The 26,179-nt window shown below is 39.6% G+C and overlaps 1 protein-coding gene across 1 annotated transcript in view; it reads left to right on the top strand.

The window, feature by feature from the left end:
* Nucleotides 1-680: 680 nt before the first annotated feature.
* LOC112151211 (solute carrier organic anion transporter family member 5A1) overlaps nucleotides 681-26,179 on the top strand; it is a 38,939-nt gene continuing 13,440 nt past the window's right edge. The window contains exons 1-4 of the mRNA XM_024279967.2: nucleotides 681-936; nucleotides 1,377-2,692; nucleotides 20,291-20,423; nucleotides 20,500-20,717. Coding sequence (XP_024135735.1) covers nucleotides 1,756-2,692; nucleotides 20,291-20,423; nucleotides 20,500-20,717 — 1,288 coding nt within the window. The 5' untranslated portion in view covers nucleotides 681-936; nucleotides 1,377-1,755. The remainder of the gene's footprint in view (nucleotides 937-1,376; nucleotides 2,693-20,290; nucleotides 20,424-20,499; nucleotides 20,718-26,179) is intronic.

The raw sequence follows: 26,179 nt of genomic DNA, 5'->3' as shown, positions 1-26,179 counted from the left end.
AGTATCGGTTTTAAATAATAATTATAACAATAATAATAATAATAACATATTTTTGAGACATTGTTATCGCATTACTTTACTATAAATAGACGATGTCTTTCACATTTGTCAGTCATTTATGTAGTCTTTGGATCTGACATAAAACCATTCTGAAGACACATGAGGTGAAGCACGCAGGAAGCAACTTTGCTTTTTAAGATATATATATATAAAAAAACTATATATATATATATATATATATATATATATGTGTGTGTGTGTGTGTGTGTATATGTATATATATTCATGCAAATACCTTTTTGGACAGAATTTTAATGTTAGTGTTGCACAAAACTATGACGTTTTGGAAATAAAGCAAATATTTTTGGAACAAACTCAGGTGAAAAATTTGTTGATGTAGGTTTTAATGTTTTACTAATTTATAAACATGTATTCATAATTATTTTTTGTTGTTGTTCAGTCACACATAAGTTTCACAAGAAAGTTTGCTCAGGCTATGTTTTACCTTTAATTTATGAAAATAAAAAATAGAGGTAAACGTTTTCCCTGTTAATAAGTTACCCCCTGTTAATAAGTTTCTGTTGTTTTTATGTTTCTTGCTGTTGTTGCTACTAGTTCAGTAGCAGTCTGTGTATTCATGTTTTAGTCTGACCAACCTCAAATTGTGGCAGGTGTAATTTAATTTTTCTTTTAAATTATTATTTTAAACACTTTTAATCAAAGTTTGACTGTCAATGGATAAATAATGAGAGAATAAATCGTGGGTTTAATTTTAGGGTGTGTTTGTTTGTAGGGTCTTGCTGTTTATGGTTGACTTTTGTGCTTAATCCCGGGTTTGTATCTGGCAACACAGACACCAGTAGTCCCCCAACAAGCAGCTTTCATTCAGTGTGGCCGCTGCGCAGAGAACAACAACTACCTCCCTCAGTCCTAAGCGTGAGTATCTCAGACGTTTGTTTCCATCATTTCTTCGCAAATTATTATTTAGTCTTTTTATTTTTTATCCAGGCGGGTTTATCGCTGCTTCTCCTCGGTGAGGAAATCGACATGAGTTGGCGTTTTATTGTTTCTAAAGTCATGTTTTGGAGGTTCGCGTTGCGTTTTCTTTTGTTCTTTGAATAATATTTTAAATTTTATTTGATTTTGAAGGACAGCTGGGGTTTATGCTGCTGCCTTAACACGAGGCTCCTTTGTTATGGAGGTTTATTTGATCGAATATTTTAGTGAAACCACCTCCAATTACAGCAAGGAATAATGTACTATCACAATGATAACAACACAGAAAATTGTGTTTATTTCTACACAATAGGATAAATTCACATGTTGTAGTTTTAAAAAATATATATATTTGTTCTTTTGTGTGTTTTCCTCTCCAGGATGCTGCAGCTTTGGAACAAAGGAAGCACTTTGAGTCTCACAAAGAGCCAGAAATTAAAGACTATTAGACTCTTTTGAGCTTAAATGATGAGATAGACGAGTCACAGATGGTTTTTCCAGACTTAGAAAGGTGATGTCTTGCTGTCTTCTTTTAGTACAGTTCCATCAGTGGTGTATCTGAGCAGATCAGAGACCCTGTGGTTTGCTTTGTGAGAGGCTTCAAGGGATTGGGCAGCTCTGTAGGGGAGAGACATGTGGGAGAAGACATGCACATGATCAGAAGGGTCCGCTCTACCTCGCTCCTACCGGCAGGGCGGCTTTGGCTCCACAGCATCCTCATGCCATTCTGACGGATTTGTTGAAACTGGGAGCAGAGCCATGACCTCATCAGACAATGAAGAGACAGGCAGCGATCTGTGTGAGTATCTGGACATCTGTGAGCTGCAGGACCGGTTTTCGGATTCAGGGAAGTCCAAAAGTTTGCCCATTCTGAGTGGACCGTGCCAGGAGGACGGGAAAGCCCGGTTGGTCAATACCAGTCACACCTGCATGGCGGTGGAGGAGAGCAGGGGGCTGAAGACCCCAGACTCCAGCCAGGCCGAGTCTCCCTCCTCCAGGACGGACTTCTCGCCCTCTGTGTCCAGCATGGTGGGGCTCAGCAGCTCTCTGCCGGTGGAGGGCCACCGAGCCGGGGCCTCTAGAGGCAGAAAACTCGGCTTTTCCCTGTCCCGCTTCATCCGCATCCCTGTGAGGAAATGCGCGCAGGTCATCCTTAGTGACTCGCGCTGCTTCTTGTTCTGCATGTGCTACCTGACTTTCATCCAGTCGCTGATGGTTTCGGGCTACTTGAGCAGCGTCATCACCACCATCGAGAAGCGCTACAGCCTCCGCAGCTCCGAGTCGGGCCTTCTGGTCAGCTGCTTTGACATCGGCAGCCTCCTGGTGGTCGTCTTCATCTCCTACTTTGGCGGTAGAGGTCAGAGGCCGCGCTGGCTGGCGGTGGGTGGCGTGGTGATCGCCGTGGGAGCGGCCCTGTTCTCCCTTCCGCATTTCATCTCGCCGCCCTACCAAATCCAGGAGATGAACTCCTCGGCCGGCCACGAAGGTCTCTGTCAAAACAGCAACAACAGCGGCCGGGATCTCGTCAACGTGGAGTCCTGCCCTCGAGACCAGGAGGGCAACGAGCACAACGTCTACGTGGCGCTCTTCATCTGCGCCCAGATACTCGTGGGGATGGGATCCACGCCAATCTACACCTTGGGACCCACCTACCTAGATGACAACGTGAAGAAAGAAAACGCTTCTCTCTATCTGGGTAAGCCATCGTCTTCTATGAAAAAGGACAAACCATAACAAATCTCTGATTTATTTCAAATTAAAACGACCTGACAATTATTTCTGGGTAAGTTCAGAAGGCAGCTGACACCAGTAAGGGCGTGCATGCACGTGTGCGTCTCTGAAGAGCTCATCCTCTGCAGGTCCTCTGTCCTTTTGTTTTAATCTCCATGCATGCAACCTTTGCTCTGCACTGGGGGAAATGCAAACGCTCGCAAAGCCAATGTTGAACCACTAAATGGACATCCAGAGAGATAAAAAAAAGAAGATTAATGCCCATTACTTTCTGCTTGTGTGCAAAATTCTGCTGTGTGTGTTTAGCACACTGAAGGCTGACAGCAGTAATGAAACATGCCCTCGTGTTCAACCAGAACTGACAGGGTTCTGTTGTGTTTGGGTGTGTTAGCAGGTTGTTTCCTCTATTTTTGTGCTTAGATACATTGGTTGCATGCCGCATAGTTTATGGATTGGATGAGTAATCTCCATGTCTAGGTTGTTGGATTATTTGGACACAGGCCACCCTACAATCTGTATATCACACATATGGCTGCTATTAACCTCCTAATCTTTTTATCAGCAGGATTTTAGGATTATTTCTCTTAAAAAATGTCAGTTTTTAAAGCAGTTTGACGGAAATGGTTGCTACCGGCCCCAATGTTGCACATCCTGTGGAAAGCATTTGCTGCCTGCTCACCTTCAACACCCAGTATCGATCAGATCGCTGCGTCAGGGGGAGTCGAGGCAGCATATCTAACAAGCCGTCTCACCTTTAGCCGGCTGCTCCGTGTACATCAAACCCCTAAAAAGCTCACTGAACCGTAACAGAGGCCCCCTCTTGTACCGATTCCTATCCAGGCTTGCCAACAACGAATGACCTTGACGACTATTTTGAGAGGAATCGCTGTACGATCGTGTATTCTTCCAGTAAAAAGCGGTATTTAGGAAACAGAGATTTTTCTGTCCGAGGAAACTGATAAGACTTTGAAAAATGTCCTTGATTTGTTTTGCAAATACTCAGATAACCATGGTAACATGGCATCAGCTGTTCTGGTTGTGTTGTGAGACTTTGCTTTCTCTCAGAGTCTGTACAGCAGCTTATCAGCCACAGTCTCACATTTGTGTTGAGATCATTTTCACTGAATAAAAAAACTCACGTTTTTCTTCATCCGATGATGTCAGCATCAATTTGCCTTTCCTCAATCTGTGAAGTCCTGTGATGGAAAGTCTAGGTATCCTAAGAGAGAAATAAATGAGTAAACGTGAGATTGTGGTTTAGGAATTGTTAACACAATCTGGTCTTCACCTGTTCGTCACACTAACCCAAAATGATGCTATATTTGTTCTTTACTGCTCGTTCTGTGCTGTTTAAAACACTTAAATCAGAGCTTGGAAGTTTATATTTTTCTTGCCAATTTTCTGTACATAAATAATATAAAGATAAGTCTCTAGGTTCACATTTCCACACAATTTCCTTGTTTATTCTTTCTCTTAAAAGGCTGAAAGTTACAGAAAAAGTTTAACCTTGCCATAAATTTCATAAAACGTGGATTTGGAAAAATCTAAAATACAAAATGTTAGACTGCTTCACAAAATATGGATGCTTATGGTGTGCTTGAAATGAGATTGTCATCATACCAATGTGGATACTTCAAAAATCTATTTTTATTATTTATTAACCTTTATTTAACCAGTATATTCCCACTGAGATCAACATCTTATTTTGCAGGAGAGTCCTGGCCAAGAGGTTTAGAAACTCATTAAAATATTACAACAATAAAAGCTTTAACATTTGTTAAATAAACAAAGGAAACATCTAAATGATAAAAATACTGAAAATCTGTGATCAAGAGAAAGAATTACAGTATTTAGTGGAAATCTTTGAGATTTGACTTTAAACAAAACGTTTAAAATGTTTTAAAAAATTTTTTTTCAATTGTTTCTTTTTACTTTGTGACAAAATAAAATGCCAGCATAACTATTAAAATTATGTTTCTGTCTGGTGCTCTTTTAACAACTTAAAGTTGATTTTTTTTAAGGTCACATAACATTTCGGTTTATATTTAAGCCAATTTGAAGTAGAATTTCTTGCTTTGTTTTGCGAAATAAACATAATTTTAGGGTCTTTATCATTTACATTTATAATTGAGATTGAAACAACACTCTAATGGAAGCGTAGTCTTTTTGTTGATGACTTTTTACATTTTATACATTTTTATTTGTTTTTTTTAACCTGGAAAAATAGTCCTATTAAGACTGAAAGTCTTTTTTTTTTTTTTAAGTAAAGCCCGAGTCTTCAGCACTAGAAGAGTTTTTAAGGCATCTTCCTACATCATTGAAGGCAGAATAGAATAAAATAAAATAGAAAATCTGCCCATCCATTCATTTTAGGTTTTGAAGTTGCTGGAGCCTATCTCAGCTAAAGTTGGGTGAAGGTGGGACACACCCTGGACAGGTCGACATTCATCGAAGGGCAGAAAAAAAAACTTTATTATCTAAATACATTGTATTGGTAGCAAAGCACTAAAGAAATATATGTTAGCATCTGTCTTAATACTTTTTTTCCAAATACCAGTATACGATAATGTCATTTAGTCAAGTTGGCCATGATGGCCAAAACTGGCTCCTTACTAGCTCCAAACAAACCAATAGGTGATGCATGTTGCTGTCATTGATGATTTCAGTGTTATTGGCCATTTGTAACTAGGCAGCCCCCGCTAAGGGAAAACCACCTTCCGGCTGATCCAGCCTGGGTTCGTTTCTTCTGATGAGTGGTCTCGCTTTGCAGCCTGGACGGGATCCTATCCCACGGGATTCCCTCCTCTCCACCGCAGCCGTCTCAGACCTGGTTCTTAATTGCCTACCTATGACCCCTCCCCCACCAGATACACCCTCTTCATCTTAGCACTTTCTGGCACATTAGGAGCTTCAAGCCGGTTGTTTATGCACAACCATTGGGTGTCTAGACTTTGCAGTCTTTGCATGCACCGGGAGATGCTGCTGCTCTCTGTATGCAGGATCAGGTAATTGGACCACTCCCGGCTGTTGACAGACCCACAGCCTCTGCATTGCAGAACCCCTGTGACATTCCTCTGTCCTATTTGTGTTTTGAAATGACTACTCCTATAGGACACTTGAAAAAGTGATTGGAGAGAAGAAAGGTGAAGTCTTATGAAAGGTGAAGCTCTTAAATCCAGTGATTGCCTGAACAGCAATCTTGTGGAGCTGGGGTGTGTTTTCTCTGGACTAATTTAGCAGGAACAGTTGCTCTAAGTCCCTCCTCTGAAGTGCGTTTAATGTCCACATCGAGGAGGAAGACGACAGCCAAACAGCTGCTTTACATTTAATCCTTGATTTGTTATTTGTGATCAACCATGGTTTGTTTCTGTGTTACTTCTATGATGCCGCTCGTGCACACAGACTGATGGAGGGCTTCTTGTTTCTGGATATCAGCGCCTTTGCACAGCCAGTGCAGTTCTAATACCATGTATGAGCGCTCTGTGACCCATTCTGTGTTACTGAGGGAAAAGTGGGAGAATGTGTGGGAGTGTGTTTGGTTCTAGAGACATGGCTCTAAACAACAACAACTTGAGTGTAGGTGTTGCTCACTGGCTAATAACTGGTGGCTATTTTTCAGGTCCGTGTTTTGACAGTGTGGGAAGGTTCCTGAGGAAATGCCAGGGGAGCTTTTTTTTTCTGATGGCAGGAGTGCTATTGTTTCCAGCTACGCAGGAAAGAAACAGAACATATTTTTCTTGAGGCTCTAAGGTTCTGTTTGTCCAACAAATCCTTATTACCTCCTGTGTCTTCTGGCTTGAGCTGAAATTGTAGTATTTCTCAAAACACGATATGATGTTCAGACTGATTGTATTGTTGCAACATTCTTTGGATGCACCCAAAGTATTAGGGTCAGCATAGACGGAGCTATGCTAAATATGTTGACAAAATATTTCAGCTCTAATTCAATTAGGTGGCAGAAGGTCACCAATGTGTTTGAGTTTAAGAAATTCGTCCTTCATCCAACAATACAGCTTGAAGATGGGAGACAAAAACAAGCTTTTTCATAACCGGGATATAAAGCTGAGATGTGAATGCACATTGGCGAGAGTGGCATTTATGCTGAGGTTTCGGGGCGCCATATGCTGCCATCTGGAATGGCTGTATTCTTCAGGGAAGGGCCTTGCTTGCGTCCGCAACATGATGCTAAATCCCTTTTATGCTCATGTTGCAATAGCTCGGATTTACAGTCGGGGTCCTCAGCTGACCTGCACACTAGGACTATTATTCATCAGACCAGTATGTGACCCTGCTACAAAAAATCAAGACATTCTGTACCAAACAGTGAAACACAAATTGGACATTTTTACAAAAGAAAAAAACAGCAATTTTTGCTTCGATTTGGGAAAATTGGACAGAATATGCAGCCAATGTGAAATATCTTTAAAAAAATGTCTTAGTTTGCAGCCTAAAATCTTTAAAGTCCCACTCCGATCATGTTTTGATCTATTGTAAAAGTGTTCCCAGGGGTCTTTAAACCACAATTATGCATTTTTTTAGCAAAAATAAAAAAAAAACCTTTGTGGTTTTTTAAGACATAGTTTCTGTAGAGTGGCAGGAATTCATCAATTAGTTTACATTCTAGCTTACAGCCCCTCACAACTCAACCTAACATTTCTGGTGCAACAAAAATCGCAAGCAATATCAGATCTATCCAGTTGTACACTTTTAACAACCCGGACAAAGACGACCAAGACGTACATGAATCAAATTGTCTGCAAGAAGATTTATCAGAATCATAGACATGCATTATTTTACTGGACAAAGAATGGCCAGAGCTGTCACAGTGGCTTCCTGCCATTTTGAAACCACTCGACAGCAATTTGGTCATTTTTAGATGATAATCTGTCAATCAAATGTCTGAGGTGGCAGCCAGCGAGCACCATATGCTTTTACGGAGGCATCTGATTGGTCAGTTTATAATTTGCGATAAAGAAAAAATGTCTTAAAAAGTAGGATTAGCAAAAAAGAAGATAAGAAGAATGTTTCAGAGCAAGAATGGTTATTCGGAGAAATAAAATGACTGATTAATTGTCTATCTCTTTCTATTTGACCCAGTGGTTCTTCCCATTTGAAACATGAGGGTGGAGAGGCTGATATGTCCAGTCATTATACCGTCAATGATCAGAATGGCGTGGAGCTGGGGCTTCTGGCCCACCGATTGCACCAAGGCACTACTAGAAGCTTTTTTCCAACAGTATTTTTTTCATCTGCTCCTAAGTCACAAATATCTGAATAAAAAGAGGCAATTTAAATCCTAATTTTCTTTATATATATCAGGAAAATGCCACAAGAACATATTAAAAAAACAATTTTTATTTGAGTGGGTCTTTAGTTGTGGAATAAAGGGATTTTATCTGTTCATTTAAGTAATTTGAAAATGAAAACTCATCTTATCCATTGGTTGATTGTTCCTGGGTTTTTCCTCCTGCAGGTTGAACCTTTTTCCTCTGATTACACCGGTTGGCTCCGTGAGAGATGTGGCCTCCCTCTGCCTGTCAGAAATCACCCGTTGTTTTTGTTTCAGCGGAGCAGCATGTATCCCGGAGAGCTTCGGCACAGGAGATTCTGTTCTCTGAGTGATGGATTTCAGCAAATCCGACTCACACCAACTCTGTATTTTGATGTGCTGAAGTGAGACATCATTAAGTTACATTATTCATTCGTTCCTTTTTTGTGCCTCTAGACTGATAGCGGTTCTGAAAAGATATAAAAAGAGATCTCCCTCTCTGTTGCAGTGCCTTCTGGACATTAGTATATTTCGTCTTGACCCTGTGTTGCTCAGATAACTTGCAAGCCAGAGAGATTTGCTTGAGGAAGATGTGTTAATGGCATTTACATAACTGCGAAATACACAACGGAGGGAGAAAGCGTGATCTTTAGTTTTTTTTTCATGCTTTCAACCCTCTTCCCTGCAGAAACCAATCGTTCCTCAGAAAGTGAAAGGTTTGTGTTATTTAAGGGCATTTTTGTGCACTAGGTGACCTGTTCAGATAACTTTATCCTCCCCTCAGAGAGATGTTTGTTCCCCCTCTGTCCTTCAGCTGTTCCACTGTGCTTTGCTGCACATTTCAGTCCCATCTGTGTTGAGCTTTCTGGAGGCGCGGGAGCCCACTCTGAGGGAGATGGATGACTCCAGACATTTTTGACCTCACCGCCGTGGAATCAGTGTTGCGCACAAAGTCGAGCGCACACAGAAGTTGTGGAAAGTAATGCGATGTGACTAAAAATGTTGCCTGACAGGCGGAGGGATGAGGTTCGGTCTGTACGCTCGTCTCGACTCCCACGGCGCTTCGCCGGGCTTTTTCTGTGCCATTAGATGCAGAATTAAGCTGGTTGTGAGTTATGTAATGCAAGATAATAAGCTAAATAGTGACTGTGATACAGCTCGCTGAAGAGCGTGTTTTGACAAGAGTTGCCTGCAACTGAGTTTGCTCATTACTGGGAGAGGAGGCGTGAAAAGAAGGATCTTTTTTGCTTTTATTTAAATATTCTGAGTCCAATTATTTTTCTTAACTCTGCTGCACTAATGCTTGTTTTTCAGGCCTTTGTTTCTACACTTTTGTGTTGCTGGTTTTTTGTTAGTGCAGAGACGGATTGGAAAGGAGCAGCTGTTGAGAGCTGGCGCAGCTCCGGCGTGGAGAATCTGGGTTGGTCTTTGTGACGGCGCATGCACCTGTGCTTGTGGTCTGTGCACAGATATTGGCGTGGTGAGAATAAGTGCATTGTGTTTCACATCTTAGTTTTCCTGAAAGCTTGCAGTACTTCTTGAACACGTGCGCCTGCACATGGTAGGAGCTCTAAGTTGCTGGTACAAATGTTTTCCAGCACATCCGCAGATTATTAGTTTGTGCAGTCAAGAAAAATGACTGAACGTTGTATAATACACCAATAAATCGTCGTTTTATTTGCCATGAACTCTACTTCTTGCATTGAAAAACTGAGCAGCTGACTGCGCAGACTTTGCATACATCAGAGTTCCTCTTTCAGTATCACATTTCCTTAAAAGATGAAACTTTTTTGTAAATGAACAGTTTTCTAATGTGACTTAATGTGGTGACTGTTAAAGAGAGTTGAATGACTCACTTGTTGAACTAGGAAATAGGATTTAAGATAATTGAATCTTACATTTTGCTTGGTATTCACTCAGACATTCCACATTTGTTGCTGCATGAACTTTAATGATATCAGATAAGTACAATTTAAACTGAAGCCAAATAACAAAGATTAAATATTCAGAAAATATACTTGCAAATACATGAGAGGGAAAAAAACACAAACCATATCTGTGAGTGAGTATGCAGCAAATAAACGTTATGAGCGACTAAATTTCTCATTTTGTATTACTAAACTGCAAATAACTATCTCATAGTTTATTTCACATCTGCTATACAGGTACAGTGCGGGAAAAACGTTTTTAGTCGGCTACCAATTGTGCAAGTTCTCCCACTGAACAAGATAAGAGAGGCCTGTATCATATGTATACTTCAACTAGGAGAGTAAAAATAAAAATCCATAAAATCCCATTTTATGATTTTTAAAGAATTTATATGTTAATTATGGTGGAAAAATAAGTATTTGGTAAATACTTTGTTAAATAATCTTTGTTGTCAATGACAGCAGTCAAACGTTTTCTGTAAGTCACAAACTCTTCCTAGTATTTTGGTCCCTTCCTCCATGCAGATCTCCTCTAAAGCAGTTATGTTTTGGGGCTGTCGTAGGGCAGCAAAGGCTTTAAACTCCCTCCAAAGATCTTCTATGATCTGGAGACTGGCTAGGGTGTTCCAGGACCTTGAAATGCTTCTTATGAAGCCACTCCTTCGTTACCATGCCAATAATACAGGTAAAGAGTGGAGGACAGAGGATCCTCTTACAGAAGAAATTACAGGTCTGCTTGTTTGTAGGTGACCAAATACTTATCCTCCACCATAATTTGCATTAAATACTTTAATTCAATAATACTAATTTTGTCTCTCATAGTTGAGGTATATCTATGATGAAAATTAGAGGTCTCTCTCATCTGTTTAAGTGCAGGAACTTGCACAATTAGTGACTAAATACTTTTTAAAGGTTTTACAGGAAAATGTTTTTGGTTTAAGCAACATATTTTAAATGTGTTTTTATCAAAAAATGTGACAAATCTTTCAAATATTATTAATAAACCAAATGTTCTCTGCTCTCTACTGAGATCTGGCTACTAAAAATAGTTTGCAAAACTCCCAAGTACACATAAAAAGAGTCTGATTACAACAGTACTTTGACTCTGTTGCTAATTATCTTGAACACAAGTGTTAATGATGAGCATTCAGAGATGTGTAGAATGAGTTTTCTTGTTGTAGAACTGAAGAACAGCAGTTGTAATGGAGCAGTTTGGCCCCAGAATGTAATATTCTCGCTTGAAATCAAGGGGGCGTCGCTTTAGCGCCCTACGCCAGATCGCTGTAGCACGCTGTCATGGAGAGCAGCTGAAAAGCTGCAGGTGCTTTGGAGAATTGAAACTGAAGCCTGCAGCACGTTGTTGGAACTGAGTCACGCACGCCGCTCATCAAAGATAATTTGTCTCTACCGATGGCCCAGATGCTTCATTCATGGTCACTCGTCAGAAGATCACTCGCCACCCTCTTAAACCAGCCGCTTTGTGTGAGCACATGTAAGGGGGTTTCGGTCCAGCAGGAAGACGGGGTACAGTAAAGCCCCCTTGAAATGCCCCGCGTTTTCCACTGGGCCTCATATCAATCATCAAACTGCTAACAGATCCGTTCTCACCTCAAAGGACCTTTACAAATTGTATTTGTTTGGTTGATCTTGTAAATCTGGCTAATCCCAACCGAGAATAGCAGTTGTTGACTGAACGGCTCAGCCGCAAAGGGGGTTTAAGGAAATCCTGCCAATAAATCACTCTCCAGAGTACTGACTGACTGGTCGCTTTCACTTTTGGAGTGTTTTAAACCATTTTCAAGACTATCGTGCACACATAGGTTTGTTCAAACAAACAAAAATAACAGTGCAATTTTTATTAGGAAGACGGATTAGCTGGAAAATCCACCAAAGATGATGGATTAGACAATTGAATAAAAGGATTTGCTAAATGTGGCAGTGTGTGAAAGCGCCATCAGACAGTGGTTTAAGAGGCTCTGGGTTTGGATGAATCTCCATCAAGGAGTCATTAGAGGAGATGTTTGTTAAGGGTATTAACTAAATATCTCCACCAGGAAGCAAACATAACAAAAGAATTCAAAATGATTTCCCTGCATGCACATAAACTTTGTTTTGATATAGCGGTTTGTCCACATGATTGTGATGCATTTGGATGCGCGGTCAGATGTTTGCTGCTCGGATCAGTAGGCAGCTGAAGGCTGGCCGGACATGTATTGTGTCAGGGTTCTTTCCCCATCAGTTCCCTCTGGATTTGTAGACTTTTGGAGGCGATTCTTTGCTTTTTTCCCTTTGCTCTTGCAGCCTTCAGATCTGTGGATGGATTCTGGTAGATCAGCAACATCACATTTTCCATCTTCTGCTGTCAGTGCAAATTTAGAGTCCTTACTCGAGCAAAAGAAATCAGCAGAATGTGTTCTTTTTAGTCTTAGAGATGTGACGCCCCATTAATGCACAGTACAAGAAAAGCCAGGCGCTGGTTCAGTTCCCCATGGAATGTAATTGCGTGCTCCAAATTTTTTTTTTTTTAATGTTTGATAGCTGAGCTTGTTAGTTCAGCAGTTAAATTCGTCCTTGTACATTTGAAGTGTTTTCGGGGCGGCGCCTCGCTAACCGACTACAGTACCTCGGGCTGTTCTTGCAGCGAAGAGCAGCTAAATATAGAAGAAAACCCTCGCGTTCTAGGTTCCCCCTTTTCCTAAATATTTGATTTAGCAAAGTGAATGTGGGCAACCCCTGCATGGAAAAGCATTGCAGCCTGCATGAAAAATTCATGAATGTGCTATTTGAATTTTTCCAGTGCGACAATAAAGATTCTTGTAGATAATTTGTGCTGTGTTTTAGTTTTTGGACAGAATATTAGGAATCCTCCAATAATGATGTATTTACAGGTTTTTACCTTGCATCACCTTGTATCCAGCAGCAGTGCACTACATCATCTCATCACCTCTAACAGGGAGAAGGTCATAGTTTGCTGTACAGGAATACAAGAGGCCTTAGATGCTGATCATACCCTTTACACGCCTTGTGACTTGTCACTTCTTTGATTAAGGGGTTTACCTTGTTCCAATGGGTGGCCCAAATGGTGATTTGAACTTGAGAGCAGCTTTGATGTTCATAGAAAGTCTAATCAAGACTGAAAAGTCTGAAAATGTAGCCGTTTGTTCCAGCTCTACAAGGAGGGTGTTTCTTTAGAGTTTATAATCCCCTGAAATCTTTCACTGCAAAGAGGGATCTGAAACTTCTCTTTAGAGCCCTCTTCTAAGTGGACGTTTGAGTCATTGAATACCCACTCCAATCATCTACTGTAGAATTAAAAGTGTTCCCAGTGGTCTTTAGATTATGAGCTTGCTTTTTTTTTCTGACAAAATAAAAAAAAAAAAAACGGTTATTTTCCTAGGACAAAGTTTCTGCATCGGCTTCATTAAACTCTATTTACATTCTATGCCCACAAATTAGAGGCAAGTTTCTGATGAACTCCTGCCACTCTGCAGAAACTATGTCCTTGAAAACTGTTTTTAAAATTTGCCTAAAACCAACATAATCATAAATAAAAGACCTCTAGGGAAGCTTTTAAAATACAGACAATGGAGAGGGACTTTAAAGTGCTTGTACAATCTATCAGGGCTTTTCCCTCCCTCCCATTGGCCCAGCCAATACCTCCTCACTTCCTGCCTCCTGATCTCCATCTCTGATCTTTTGGAGGCAGTGGTTTATCTGATTCTTCCTGATCTCAATCGAAGAGCACGAGCGGTGTTGCAGTAAAAAGAAAACAGCACTCGAGCCTCAAGACTTGACCATGAAGATGACACCTGAAAAATGATCTTAGAGAATACAAAACTTTTTGATTGTGTTGAAAGCGACCTTTGCTGTGTGTGCTTGCGAGTGAGGCCGCTCTGCATGCCGTTTGGGCAAAACTGTTAAGGTTAGGACTTGTAAGAAGACACTGCCTTGTCAGCAAGTTGTCACAACAATGCCGTCATTCCACTATTTCATTGTCTTTTATTCCTCCTCTTGTCTGTCGAGTGCAGAAGGTCACATGACTGCACTGATCCCCATAACACAGGGATGCATAGAGGGCTGCTGTGCTTTTTCTAACGGCCCCAGTGGCACAGATCATTTATCATCTGCGGCCGTCACCTGCGGTTACACTTTCCAAAGGGCTCCGGGCATCCGACTGAATCCTACAGCGAACACGTGCTGACATTCTACTTAAAGAAGGTTTTATTGAATGAATCAGAAAGGCTCATTCACTTTGCTATAGTGTTGGTGTGAAAATGGATTACTGCGCAGCAAAGTGAACGGGCGATGTGATGAATAATGCAGCATAAATCACAATGCCTTCAATTTTGTGTAATGCTGAGGAGAAAATGTGATTACGCAACCCACCTTCTTTTTAGTAGTTCTATAGCTCCTTTGTGAAGAACTCCAGACAAAAGCATGGCCTCTCGGTGGTTACTTTCTTTATATTGTAAGTCTAAATTATCTCACATTTATATATATTTATTAAGAATGTGGTCACAGACATAGCTTATGTTTCAGCTGTTGTAAAGCCTATGTAGGCTCTATGCTCAAAGTGGAACAAATGGACCAATATGACCATTGTAGCCGAGCATTATGGGATGTAAGGGAGTAGAAATGTCGCTACCGATGAGCCACGGACAAAAATAAAGTAACGATCTAAAACGCAACTCATTGAAATATGGATGGTTGAATCCAGAATCATTAAATCAACTTTTTACGTGATACACATTCCTTCTCACAGTGTTTTCCTGACAATCTACATGTAATAAACACGTATCAGCGTCCCTTCATGGTGATCACCTCCTCAGTAACCGTCTTGCAGCATTTCTCCACCGTACAGACGTTAAAAATTAGTCAGCGAAATAGAAAGTTTGAATAAGTGAACTCTTCTGACAAGGATTGCAAAGTGTAGGATTTCCAGTATTTCTTCTCTCGCTGCTTTGCCCCACCCTTATAACTCCTGGCCAATGACTGATGATATCTTAAGTCACATGTTTTTGTTGACAAGCTTTTGTTTGAATTAAAAATCTCTGGTAGAGGTCAATCTGAATACAGACCAGACACAAGGTTCAGGACTCAATTTGGACCAAATTAAGTCGACTTAGTCACACCCTAAGAGTTGTTGGAAAAAGCCTAAAGAGACTGTTTTAGAAGAGACAACTCAAAAGTAAAGATTGGAGATAAGCACAATCTCAAATATAAATTAAATGATGTTCATTTAAATGTACTTGTTGGATATTAAATCAAACCAAAAGATTTAAAAAAAAGTTGGAAGCAGGCTGTATGTTTACTTCTGGTGTGTAAAGTCATTATTTCACTATAAAGGTAATTAGAATTATGCAACAAGCCACCCAGCAGCTAACTGTTGATCCAGACCAGCTCCAGTTAATTCCTTAATTTAAATCTGTCTAAGACTAAAGCCAAAGTGTTGTCCTCTGGTCTTAACTCTATCAGAACATTTCATGTTTAGAAAAGTTTTGAACATTTAAATTGTGCCTTATGGGAATTTTTGACTTTTTTTTGTTATGACTAAATCTACTTTTCTTTTCTAAATCAAATGGATTTGGATTGAAAAGTTCAATCTTTAGAGTTTTGGAAGTACTTCACTTAAATTCGGTGTTTCCTATTTATTAGAGATGAAATTCTGTGTTGAAGGCATTTACAATTAAAAATGATCATAGGTGCATTAAAACACTTTAGCATGTTTATTACACAATGCATGCTGGCTCTGGAGGGTTTTTTTTTTATTTACTTTATCAGTGTTAAATGTTTGGATATCTTTGCTGATCCTTTAAAGACCCACTCCAATGAAAAACATGTTTTTGGTGTTTTTAATATGTTCTTTTTTTAAATGATCAATGACATAATAGATTAAAGATTAAAACTGCATTTCTGAGTATTTTGTTATTCAAATCGGGATGAATTAGTGGAAGATTTAAAAAAAAATTGATAAAGCTCTCAGTTGTGATGCTGAAATGAGTCGGTCCAAGTCTTCTGATCCACTTGGAGACAAATAGATCCATTCGAGCTGGTATCTGGCTCAAATCGGTACACCTGAAAAGCTCTGATATTGCTCGCCATTTTTATTTACACTGCAAATAGATTGGTGTTGTGAGGGGCTGTAAGCTAGCAGGATAGTTTAAACAAAGGGGTGATGGGATATCGGTGGAGGCCTACCTCCGTGACAACAGTCTCGTCCACAACTTAGTGGCGAGTTTCTGATTAACTCCTGCTGCTCTGCAGAAACTATGTCCCAGAAAACGTCACTGTTTTTTTTTTTATTTTAGCCTAAAAACTGCATAATTAATTATCCTCAATTGTTTTACTATTTAAACCCAAGACTCATTATAGACATATTCTGCTCTAATTTTGCTTTTGTCTCTCACTTGGATTGATTGGATTTTAGAATTACTTGAACTGAATACAAACATAAAAACATGTATCAATAGATTTCATTGAGGCTAAGTCTGAGTAAAAAGAAAAAAATATGTTTTTGAAGTCCAGCCATAAAGTAGGAAATCATTAGTGTGATTGTAGCTAAAAGAGAAAGATGAGCGTGAGTTGAACTGAGAGACTTTTCTATTCGTTTGGGCATCTTGCCAGGAATCTGCAATCTGCTTATTTGAATTTTACCTTCAACCCTTTAACTTGTTTTCTGTCAAATCAGGGTGGTTTACTTTTTTTCTTACTCTTTTTCCTGCCAAAGTTTTTAAATCAAGTGATGTATCTGTGATAAATAATTTCACTTCTTCATAATATTCAATGCGCCTCGTCGTTGGCGTCTGCTCCGATTGTCTCGCCGAGTCTAACGGGTCAGAGGTGAACGGAACAAAAGGTCAGCTTAAGTCGAGGGGGCACTCGCACAACTTCGCTGTTATGCGGCCTGAAATTCCAATGCCAGGCAAGAAGAGAGTCATGGAAGCAGCTTGCCGACTGCAAAAACGCACAGCAACAGACACAGTGGTTTTCTCTGCTGTAAAGACGGCACGAGCAAAACCACACGTGTCTGTCAGCTCTGCCTTCATTTTTCTGCCTCCTTGTCATTTCTTCCGACGAGCTCACTGGTGCAGCTCTGGAGTGTGTGGGAGGGAAGGCAAAGACAACAGAGCGGTGCTGGTCCCTGAAGGTTAGATATAAGAGGGATGTTGCTGAGCTAGCGCAATTTCTCTGTTACATTCCCGGATCAGTCGCCACAGGCTGTAGGTCCTGTCATCCTGTTTGCTTCTATGGGACCGCTTTGATTCCGTCACATCTGGATTTATTTGCTTTCTGTCCCTGCCAGCATATGTTATTTAATTTTTGCCTCACAAAATTCAAAATTCAAGAAACCCCTATAACCTCCCACACCATCACATGCATCACTTAATAATTGTAATTGGCATCAATAGCTTTTCTTTTAAACTATTTCCTCCTGAGTTAGGAACTTTCCATGCATGATTACCACAGAGAACATGCTCAGGGGGAAATCACTTCCACATATTAAAAGTTGGACGATTAGCCATAAATATGATTTAGAATCTTCCTCAGTTAAAAAAAAGAAGAACAGCAAGCCAATAACTGCAATGGAGAGCCTCGGATCCATCACTTACAGGCTTGTAGAAAGCCATAAAAAGCTTATAATGTGCTGTCCTTCACATGCTGCTGGTGAAGGTCTACGGTGTAATTCAAGTAAGCCCATGGGCGCCATGCTTTCCTCATTGGCATGCACCCCCGCAGCCCAGTGACGTCTGCCGTCCACAGCATGTTTGCGGTGTTTGTGGAGCTGCTGTGCCAACGTGTTACTCAATTCGGCGGCTCTTCATCCCTACCTGCAGATCCTAAACTATTCCTGCTCTGTGCCAAGTGGGAAGGATAAAGTGTTGGATAGGGCACAGATTATAACCCTCTATGTCCTCCAGTGGAGCAGCACAGTGTTAACGTGAAGGATGGACCAGCAGGAGGGAAATATATCTGTGGAGTTTTGAGGACAATTAAAAGGACCAAATGTATTAATTTATGATGCATTTTAACAATGATTCTGGTGAACTAAAGCATTTATTAAGTGATCCATCTATTACTGGAAACTTAATCGTTAAAGTTGCACCATTTTCATATTTATAAGATTATAATAATACCCATCTTTGGATTTTAAGCTATCAAAGTAATGTTTAGGGAAATCACCCTTTAACTTGTTTCTCCCACTTTCATTAAATAATTTGTATCAACACTTGACTGTTCTTAAATCATCTGATGCTTAAAATTAGTCTGACCTTTAATTCTAATTAAACTACAATTAAAAACTGCTAATAAAAGAGCACTTATTCCAACTGCTTTTTATTCACAGACTTTTCTCTTTTGACATCAAACATTTTCTGCAGCATCCCTCCGATCCAGAAGCAGCTTTTGTTTCTTCTGGTTAAACATTCCTCCTATTTCATTTGTTTTATGCGATTAATGTTCCCAGCGTTTGTTGCTTCTGGTTGATCTTTTGTGAGCAATTTTTAATTTCAGTTCTACAAAAAATAGAGAAATACCTCCTGCCGTCCTTGCCAGCTGTAATTTATTGTTCATTCTCCCTGGGTGGTAATATCCAGCTATACTGTGTGAACCGTGTGACTGATGGAGGGAATTGACTCTCCGGGAAGCAGGAAATGAGAAATGGTGAAAGGAGTTGAAAAGATGAAATATGATATATGAGGGAGGGGAAGAAAGAGATGTAAAGGAGGAAAGAAAAACAGCTTTGATCCTTTAAAAAAAAAAAAGAGTTCCTGTCTGAGTGTGTGGATGTATATGGGAATGGCGCTGCAACAGATTAGCAGGTAGAGTGAAAATCTAGATTCCCCCCTGAGATTTTGGAACCTCAGAGATATGGGGTTTCCTGTGCTTTAAGGCTCATACGTGACGAGTTTGCACTGTCCATTCTTCACGGTTTTTATTCTTTATTACATGCTAATTTAGTCTCTATTTAAAACGTATGAGGTGGGGTTCATGCACCAATAGGTATGTTTGCTTTTATGCTGGGAAAGAAATTTTTAAGACCCACTCTGATGAAAATGTTAATTTTGAGGTGTTTTTATGATGTCTTTGTGGCATTTTTCTAAAGACGAAGGGCATATTTAAAGAAATAAATTGTAATTCTGAGTATTTTTTACTCAAATTGTGGTGAATCAGGAACAGATTCTGATGCTTGCAGACAAATAGATCCATGTGCGTCTTCAATTTCCAATAGAAATTTATGGGCGATGGGAAGAGGGGTGGAACAGTCCCACCCACAACTCAGAGAATTTCTAGTAACTAGAAAGCAACATTTGAAAAAAATTGGCTAAACTATACTTATACTTAAAAGACCACTTTTAAAATAGATCAAAAGATTATCAGAGTGGGACTTTTAAAGTAATTTTACAATAACAGCCACTTTTGATAAAATACAGCATGCATTCTGTCATAAGAGGTGCTTGTTCACACCCTTCTTCTGTAGTCTCTACAATAAGATGTTCGTTTAGTCCAGGTAGAGATTAGACAATTGAGTGCTGGTTCAAACACCTGCTGCCCAACAGCACCTATGCCACAAACGTCAGCACATTTTCACACACTTTGCTGTCTATCTTCAGCGCTACGCTTAAAAAAGATTAAAAAAAAAACAGGAGTTTTGGAACATTCTCTGTCAGGGGTTTGTGTGAATGTGGGAGGTGAGTGCCAGAAGCATGTGGTTTGCAGCTATTTTGTAAGTAAAAATAAAAGTGCAGAAAAAGTCTGAGTGGGCCAGGAGTCACACAAACATTCAGAATCGCACAAACATGAAATAATCCGTCTCACACAAGTTCACACACACACACACATTCCCAGCTTGCAGCAATGTTCCAGGTGTAATTATAGAAAGCTTGACCCCGCCGGTTCTGACTGGTAAATGGTTTTGATTCTCGTCTCAGTTGGATGTTAACGTGGGATTTTTCCACTTGTCTAACTTTAATGAGTTTCCTCTCCCCTTGCGGCAAAGGGATGGAAAATTAGGCTCACCCAAGTGATGGTCGAAGAACCCACCTGGGCTGATGCTAGCTGGCGTGCCCCCCCCCTTCCGGGTCAGCCCGTGACCTCTGGAGCCTTCACTGTTAATGGAAAATGAGCTGTAAGGGGGGTTGGAGAACTCCCTCTGCTCCTATGGCAGGTGATTGGGGTCATTAGAGGTAATGAATGAAAGGCTTTTCACAGTTGGTTGACCTGCTTACAGTTCCTGCAGTGGGTCATAGGAGCAGCAATGTAGAAATTAAAAATATTTCTTAAGATTGAATGCACATTTAGGGCTTTTATATATAAAAATAGAAAGTAATTTTCACACATTTAAGAATTTTCTCTCTGTGTCTTTCAGCTATAATGTACGTAATGGGAGCCTTAGGACCTGCAGCTGGTTACCTGTTAGGAGGCGTCCTCATCGGCTTCTACGTCGACCCTAAAACTATGGTGAACATCGACCAAAACGACCCCCGCTTTGTCGGCAACTGGTAAATATGGACGTGCGCCTTCACACCTGCTCCTGTGTTGATTCTGGCTTCACACGTGTTTCCTTCTGTCTCTCAGGTGGAGTGGATTCCTTCTGTGTTCTGTTGCCATGCTTCTGGTCATCTTCCCCATGTTCGCCTTCCCCAAAAAGCTGCCCCCACGGCACAAGAAGAGGAAGAAGAAAAAAATGGGCTCACCAGGCGATGTGTCCAGCGATGACGAAGTGATGAAGGAGAAATCTGGTAGCAATGGCAAAAACGTGTCCTCCTCCATGGGCTTTGGGAAGGATATCAAAGGTGAGATACAGATAAAGACAGCTTTCTGAAGGGTTGTGTAATGTTAGTGATGGTTATTTGTTGAAATACAAATTTTTATCCAGTTGATGAACAGGATTAGTTGTATCATTTAGTTAAGGGGACATTTCTAGGATTTATTTTTAAGAAGAATTTGATCAATATTTGAGTTCAAATGACATAAATATATGGTAAAGAGGCATCTTCAGTTATGGGCATATTGAAATTTTCTTGTCAATATATGTTTGTGGCTTCTGAGGATTTAGAAAGATGAGATTCTGTAGATGTTAGCCACCCCTTTTTGACAAATTGAAGCATTTTATGCCTCAATTTAATGAAAAAGAGGAAAAACAAAGCTAATTTTTAGCAGTCTCAGAAGCTGCAGGCCTCACTAAACATGTTAAGTGTTTATATGCAGGACAGTTGAAAGACCCCAGAACAAGTACAGGGTGTTTGGGGTGGTTGCCAGAAAAAACATCTTCTTGCAGCATTTTCTTTCATTTTTTATTTTTTATTTATTTATTTTTTTTAGCAAATTTTAGTTATTTATAGGACAAACAATATATATAAATATATATATATTTTACATTTCAGCATACAAACATGTTTTTAGACAATAACAAAATATGCAGTTATTTTCAAGACATTTATAAAAAAAAAATTATGAAGGATCTCTAAAAATTTCTAAAAATCTCAGTAAAAAACTTTTTTTTTTCTGGTTGCTATCTATATTTACTGTTAAATATATATTTTTACTTAATACTTATATCCATCCATCTTCTCACACTGATTCACATGCAATTTAGAGACCCCAATTAAGCTATGAAGCATAGTTTTGAACATGCAAACTCCACACTGAAGGTTCCCAGTCGGGATTTGAACCAGGGCCTTCTCATGACAGTGCTAACCACTGCAACACTTTGTTTTTTGGTTTCTATTTTGTTAAAAAACAAAAGACATTTTACTGAAAGTTTTAGGTTTCCTTATGAGATTATTGTTAAACTAGGCCGTTTTTTTATAGTTAATATAAATGACTTGTTCATTAGAAAAAGTTAAGAGATTATTTAATAAGAAAGTGTGCTTTTTTTAAGCTTCTCTTCTGAACTATATATGAATCTCCCAGTGAAGCGCTGTCCTTTTCTCGTTTTACCTTTGTCACATTTGTTCTTGATTCCATTTCTCTTCTAAACGAGCTCACAAGGGACTTCAGTCACATTTCTCCACACAACAGATGACAGACTGCAGCAGAGCTCTCATGTTTGCCATAACACCCTTTAATACGTGCAAAACCAAAACAGTGTTCAGCTTGGATGCAGGATCATCAATTAGTCTGAGCACAACCACGCTGTGCGGAGAGTCGTGTTTTGTCTTGGAGACGCATGCATCGCTCCCTCAGATCAGGGCTCACCCAGCCATGTTTTATTTGTTCCAGCCGGATGTTTTTGGGCTTTTGTGCAATCTACGGTCAGTTTTTCAGGCTCGCCCACTGCAGTGTTTAGATGTGGAATTAATTTTAGCACGGTACACGTCCTTCAATCGCCATGTGTGTTTGTCCTTTGTCCAGATTCAGCATCTTCTTCTGTGCAAAGATGTGCTGCACTGAAGTGAATGGGAGCTTCTTTTTTCTGCCTTCAGATCACAACAAACGCTGAAAATTGCAAACGCCGAATGCTTTCACTTCAGGGGACCCGCTTTTGATTGTGGACCTTGGTGTGCTGTTGTGTGAAAGCCTTGAAAGATTTTAAAGCGGGGGAAAATGACTGCTGACGCTGTGTAATAACCAGGTTTCAATAAGTGATTAATTACCTGACAGGATTAGGAATGCAGATACAGTGTTTTCAGCTGGTATTTCCTTCCAGTCAGCATTTACTCAGCTCCACTCCAGACAAACTAAACGCTGATGTTGAACCTGAAATTTTTTGTGTTCGCTGGCATTTAATACACATTTGAGTTTATCTTGCAGCTTCTGTTGTCATTGTCATCATTTTACCAGTTACCCAACACTTTAATATACTTCTGTACAGTAAATATAACATTTTTAGGGTTCTAAAGAAAGTAGCAAGAACTTTATATTTGCATTTGGCTGAGAGGAGGAAGTGTAGAGGAAAAAGGAAAGGAAAACCCTACAACTTCCTGTTTGAAGCACCTCTATAAATGAATAAAACATTTTTTTAAGGATTGTTCAGTTCAATCAGTCCCCTGTCTCTATCAGTGGGATCCATCACCTGAGTACTAGCACATCCTGGGTCTCCAGACTACACTTCCCATCAGCCCCTGCTGTCTCTCCCAGATGCCCCACAGCTGTTTTCCATCTGCAATCACTTCCATCACTGAGCATTCTCATCCTGACTGTTTCATCTGAAGCTGCTTCGTCTTCCACTCTGTTTGCCGCCTGTCCCGACCCTCACCTTGACCCTGACCACTCTGGTTGTTCTCTGATGCCCTCATGGTCGTGTTTGACCCCTGCCTCCTTGACCCTGATTTAGCTTTGTGGACTTTTAGCTGTGCTTCACTCCTGTTCTCCTGTCTGTGCCATAAAACCGGCTGCACTTGGATCCAGCCATCTGTTTGTTTGTGACACCTGCTTAGTGAACTGATCAATTGACTTGAAAGTTACACAAGCAGATCAATTCCTATTCGTTCTAATGTAAAACAGCCCTTCTGTGTAACTGAAATCACATAGTTTCGGCTTAGTTTCAAGGCGGTTCTATCATTTTTTTGCTTGTGCTTCGTTCCTCTTTTTTCATAAATTGGAAAAGCGGAATTTGGAGACATTTAATAGGGCAGATGAAAGTATCCCGATACAAACTGTTAATGACGTGCCATATCTGTAGATTCTGCTCTTTTTGTGAAAACACTGGGAAACAGCGGCCATAGCATCAATTCAGACCCAACCCTCACCTTTTAATGTAAACATTGCCGTTGAGTTGATGAAAGATCTTTGATGTTCTCATCAGGTCCTTGTAGTATTTCTCCTAAGAGGACCTGGTGGAAGACAAGATGGCGGCTGAAATCATTAGCTGGAAACAAAAATTGTCAAACATCATTAGCAAGAAGCGGAAATTCCTCATGATTTTAGAGTTGTAGCCACTTTTATTAAAACTTTTTCTTGTGAAATAACAGTTCAAGATTTGTTTAAACTACCACGTCCCCATCCATTTCTCTGATGATGAGGGAATTTATAAAGAAAGTTTAAATTCTAATGGAATTTATGAGTATTTCTTTGTTTAAATAGTTCTGAATCAGGAGTTGAGAAAACCTGCTGTTTGAAAAAGTTTATTTGTGATGTAGAAAATACGCCACATGCTCTCTTTAAGCTCTCAGCAACAGGGAAGAGAAAAGGGGGCGGGGTTGCTTAGCACCAATGATCCTGCCCACAATTCAGAGGGGAATTTCTAATGAACTATGGGGAAAACTACACAGTTTTTTTTATACTTTGGCAAAAAACGGCATAATAAATGAAAAGACCATTGGAGACGCTTTAACAATAGATCAAAACTATGTTAAGCAGGACAATTGGGTTGAAAATATTTAAATTTAAAATCACAATAGACTTGTAAGAGTGATCTCCCTCATCAGGAGGAGCTAACCTTCTGGTCAGAACAGTTGTGATTCATACAGAAGACAAGTTTGATAAGCATAGTAAGGCGGCATTCTTGGTAAGTGGGGAAAGCAGCTGCTTTCAGACACCAGAAGGACTCGGCCATCTGCTCCATCGCCTTCAGATAAGATTACAGAGCAGCTCTGAGATGAAATAATTAGCGTCACCAGTTTAATTCCTGCCTTTGATCTGAGATCACCCTGAAACACGCTTTAAACATTTCTCCACCTACAACAACATAAGCTGAACCGGTGCTGGCGCGGCTGTTCACAGTGTCATGCTGCTAGATTGGCCAGCCTAATACCCCCACCCACCCAAGCCACAATAAAAGGCAATAATAAACGACTTTTCATTCCTCTGGCTTTTTCTTTTATCCGAGCTTTTCTTTGTTGCTTTTGCTCGTTAGCACATGATGGTCCCATGACTACAAGGCCAACACTTTTTCCCTCGTTAAACCTACTCTTATATGATTTCCTTTTTTGTTTCTGCCATTAAATTACATTGTGTGAAACATCTTTATATGATTATATTAACATATAAAAGAGAGACATCTTCATCTAATTGAAACACGTTAAAATAAGTGAAAGTTGTATTTTATTTTATTTATTTTAAGAGTAGTTTCCTGAACAGTTCACATCTGTGTTTTCTGCAGCGTCAAACATTCCTATAATGAAGCACTTTATGAATGTCACTGTGCTGATGGTGCAAAGGAAAAACTCCAAAGGTGTAGGAGGAAGTAAAAAAATCCCATGCCGTTTTAATGCATCTTTTTCAAAATAGGACTGATATGAAAATCAACATTTTCAAAACTAATACATATAATACAGCTGCAACAAAAATCTCTTGATTTGTGAACATTCCCAGTACATTTAAGGCCAACTTTAATCATTTAAAGAAAAAAATATGTTAAAAGTATTCTCAGTAATTTTGTAACTATGCTTATGCAATTTTAGCCAGAATCTGTGTTGTTTCCTTGGACAACATTTCTCTGAGTTGTGGGCGTGGCTTAATCCTGCCCCTTCTTCCCATCATCCCTTTGTTTACAATCTCTATCATAAGCTTACACCGCCCACAACCCCAACCAAACGTACTGTATAGACAAAAATGGCGAGCAATATTGGAGCTAGCCAGGCGTACAGATTTGATCCAGATGCCTACGTATTCGAGGAAAACAGATGTTTATGGATCTATTTGTGAAGAGAGCAGAACAGGAAAACTTTGGCCCTCCCATTTCTGTTTCTACATCACTCCTACAATTTTTTTAACAATGGAATTTTTTTGTCTGCTCCTGATTCACCACAATTTGAATAAAAAAAGTACTCAAAAAAATAATTTTTTTATCTTAGTTTTCTTTATTTATGTTAAAATAGATGCATCAGAATGGAACAGCATAGAGCTTGTGGACTGCCAGTTCTAGTTTGTTAAAACTATGACTTTCTTATGTTCCTGATTTACCTCATTTTGAGTAAAGAAATACTCAGAAAAAGATTTTGGATGGAGTTTAATTATCTATATTTCACCCAAAATGCACCAAAAACATTTTTTTTTCATCCAAGAGGACTTTTAAAAAACGCAATCAAATGTAAAATGTTTGTTCATTATTAAATATTTCATCCAGAATATTTGAACTGAACAGAAAAAAATAAATCTCTACATTTTTGGTCACAAGGAGAATCCTGTTTTTGTTTTATTATTTTTTTTTTTTCATAAAACCCCCATCAATCAATCTTTTCTTGTTTGCTTTGGTTCAGTATTAGAAAACTTGGTTGGTGCATGCAAATGCATAATTTTCGTTTAGATCTGCATATTTTATGTAACAGTAAATTCAGACCTTTACATTTTTTTATTTCTCTAAAGAAACTCT

The sequence above is a fragment of the Oryzias melastigma genome, linkage group LG20, assembly GCF_002922805.2.
Source record: "Oryzias melastigma strain HK-1 linkage group LG20, ASM292280v2, whole genome shotgun sequence".
In the NCBI taxonomy this organism is placed as follows: domain Eukaryota; kingdom Metazoa; phylum Chordata; class Actinopteri; order Beloniformes; family Adrianichthyidae; genus Oryzias; species Oryzias melastigma.
Note: the sequence above shows the minus strand (reverse complement) of the source record. Positions and strands in the feature narration are given on the sequence as shown.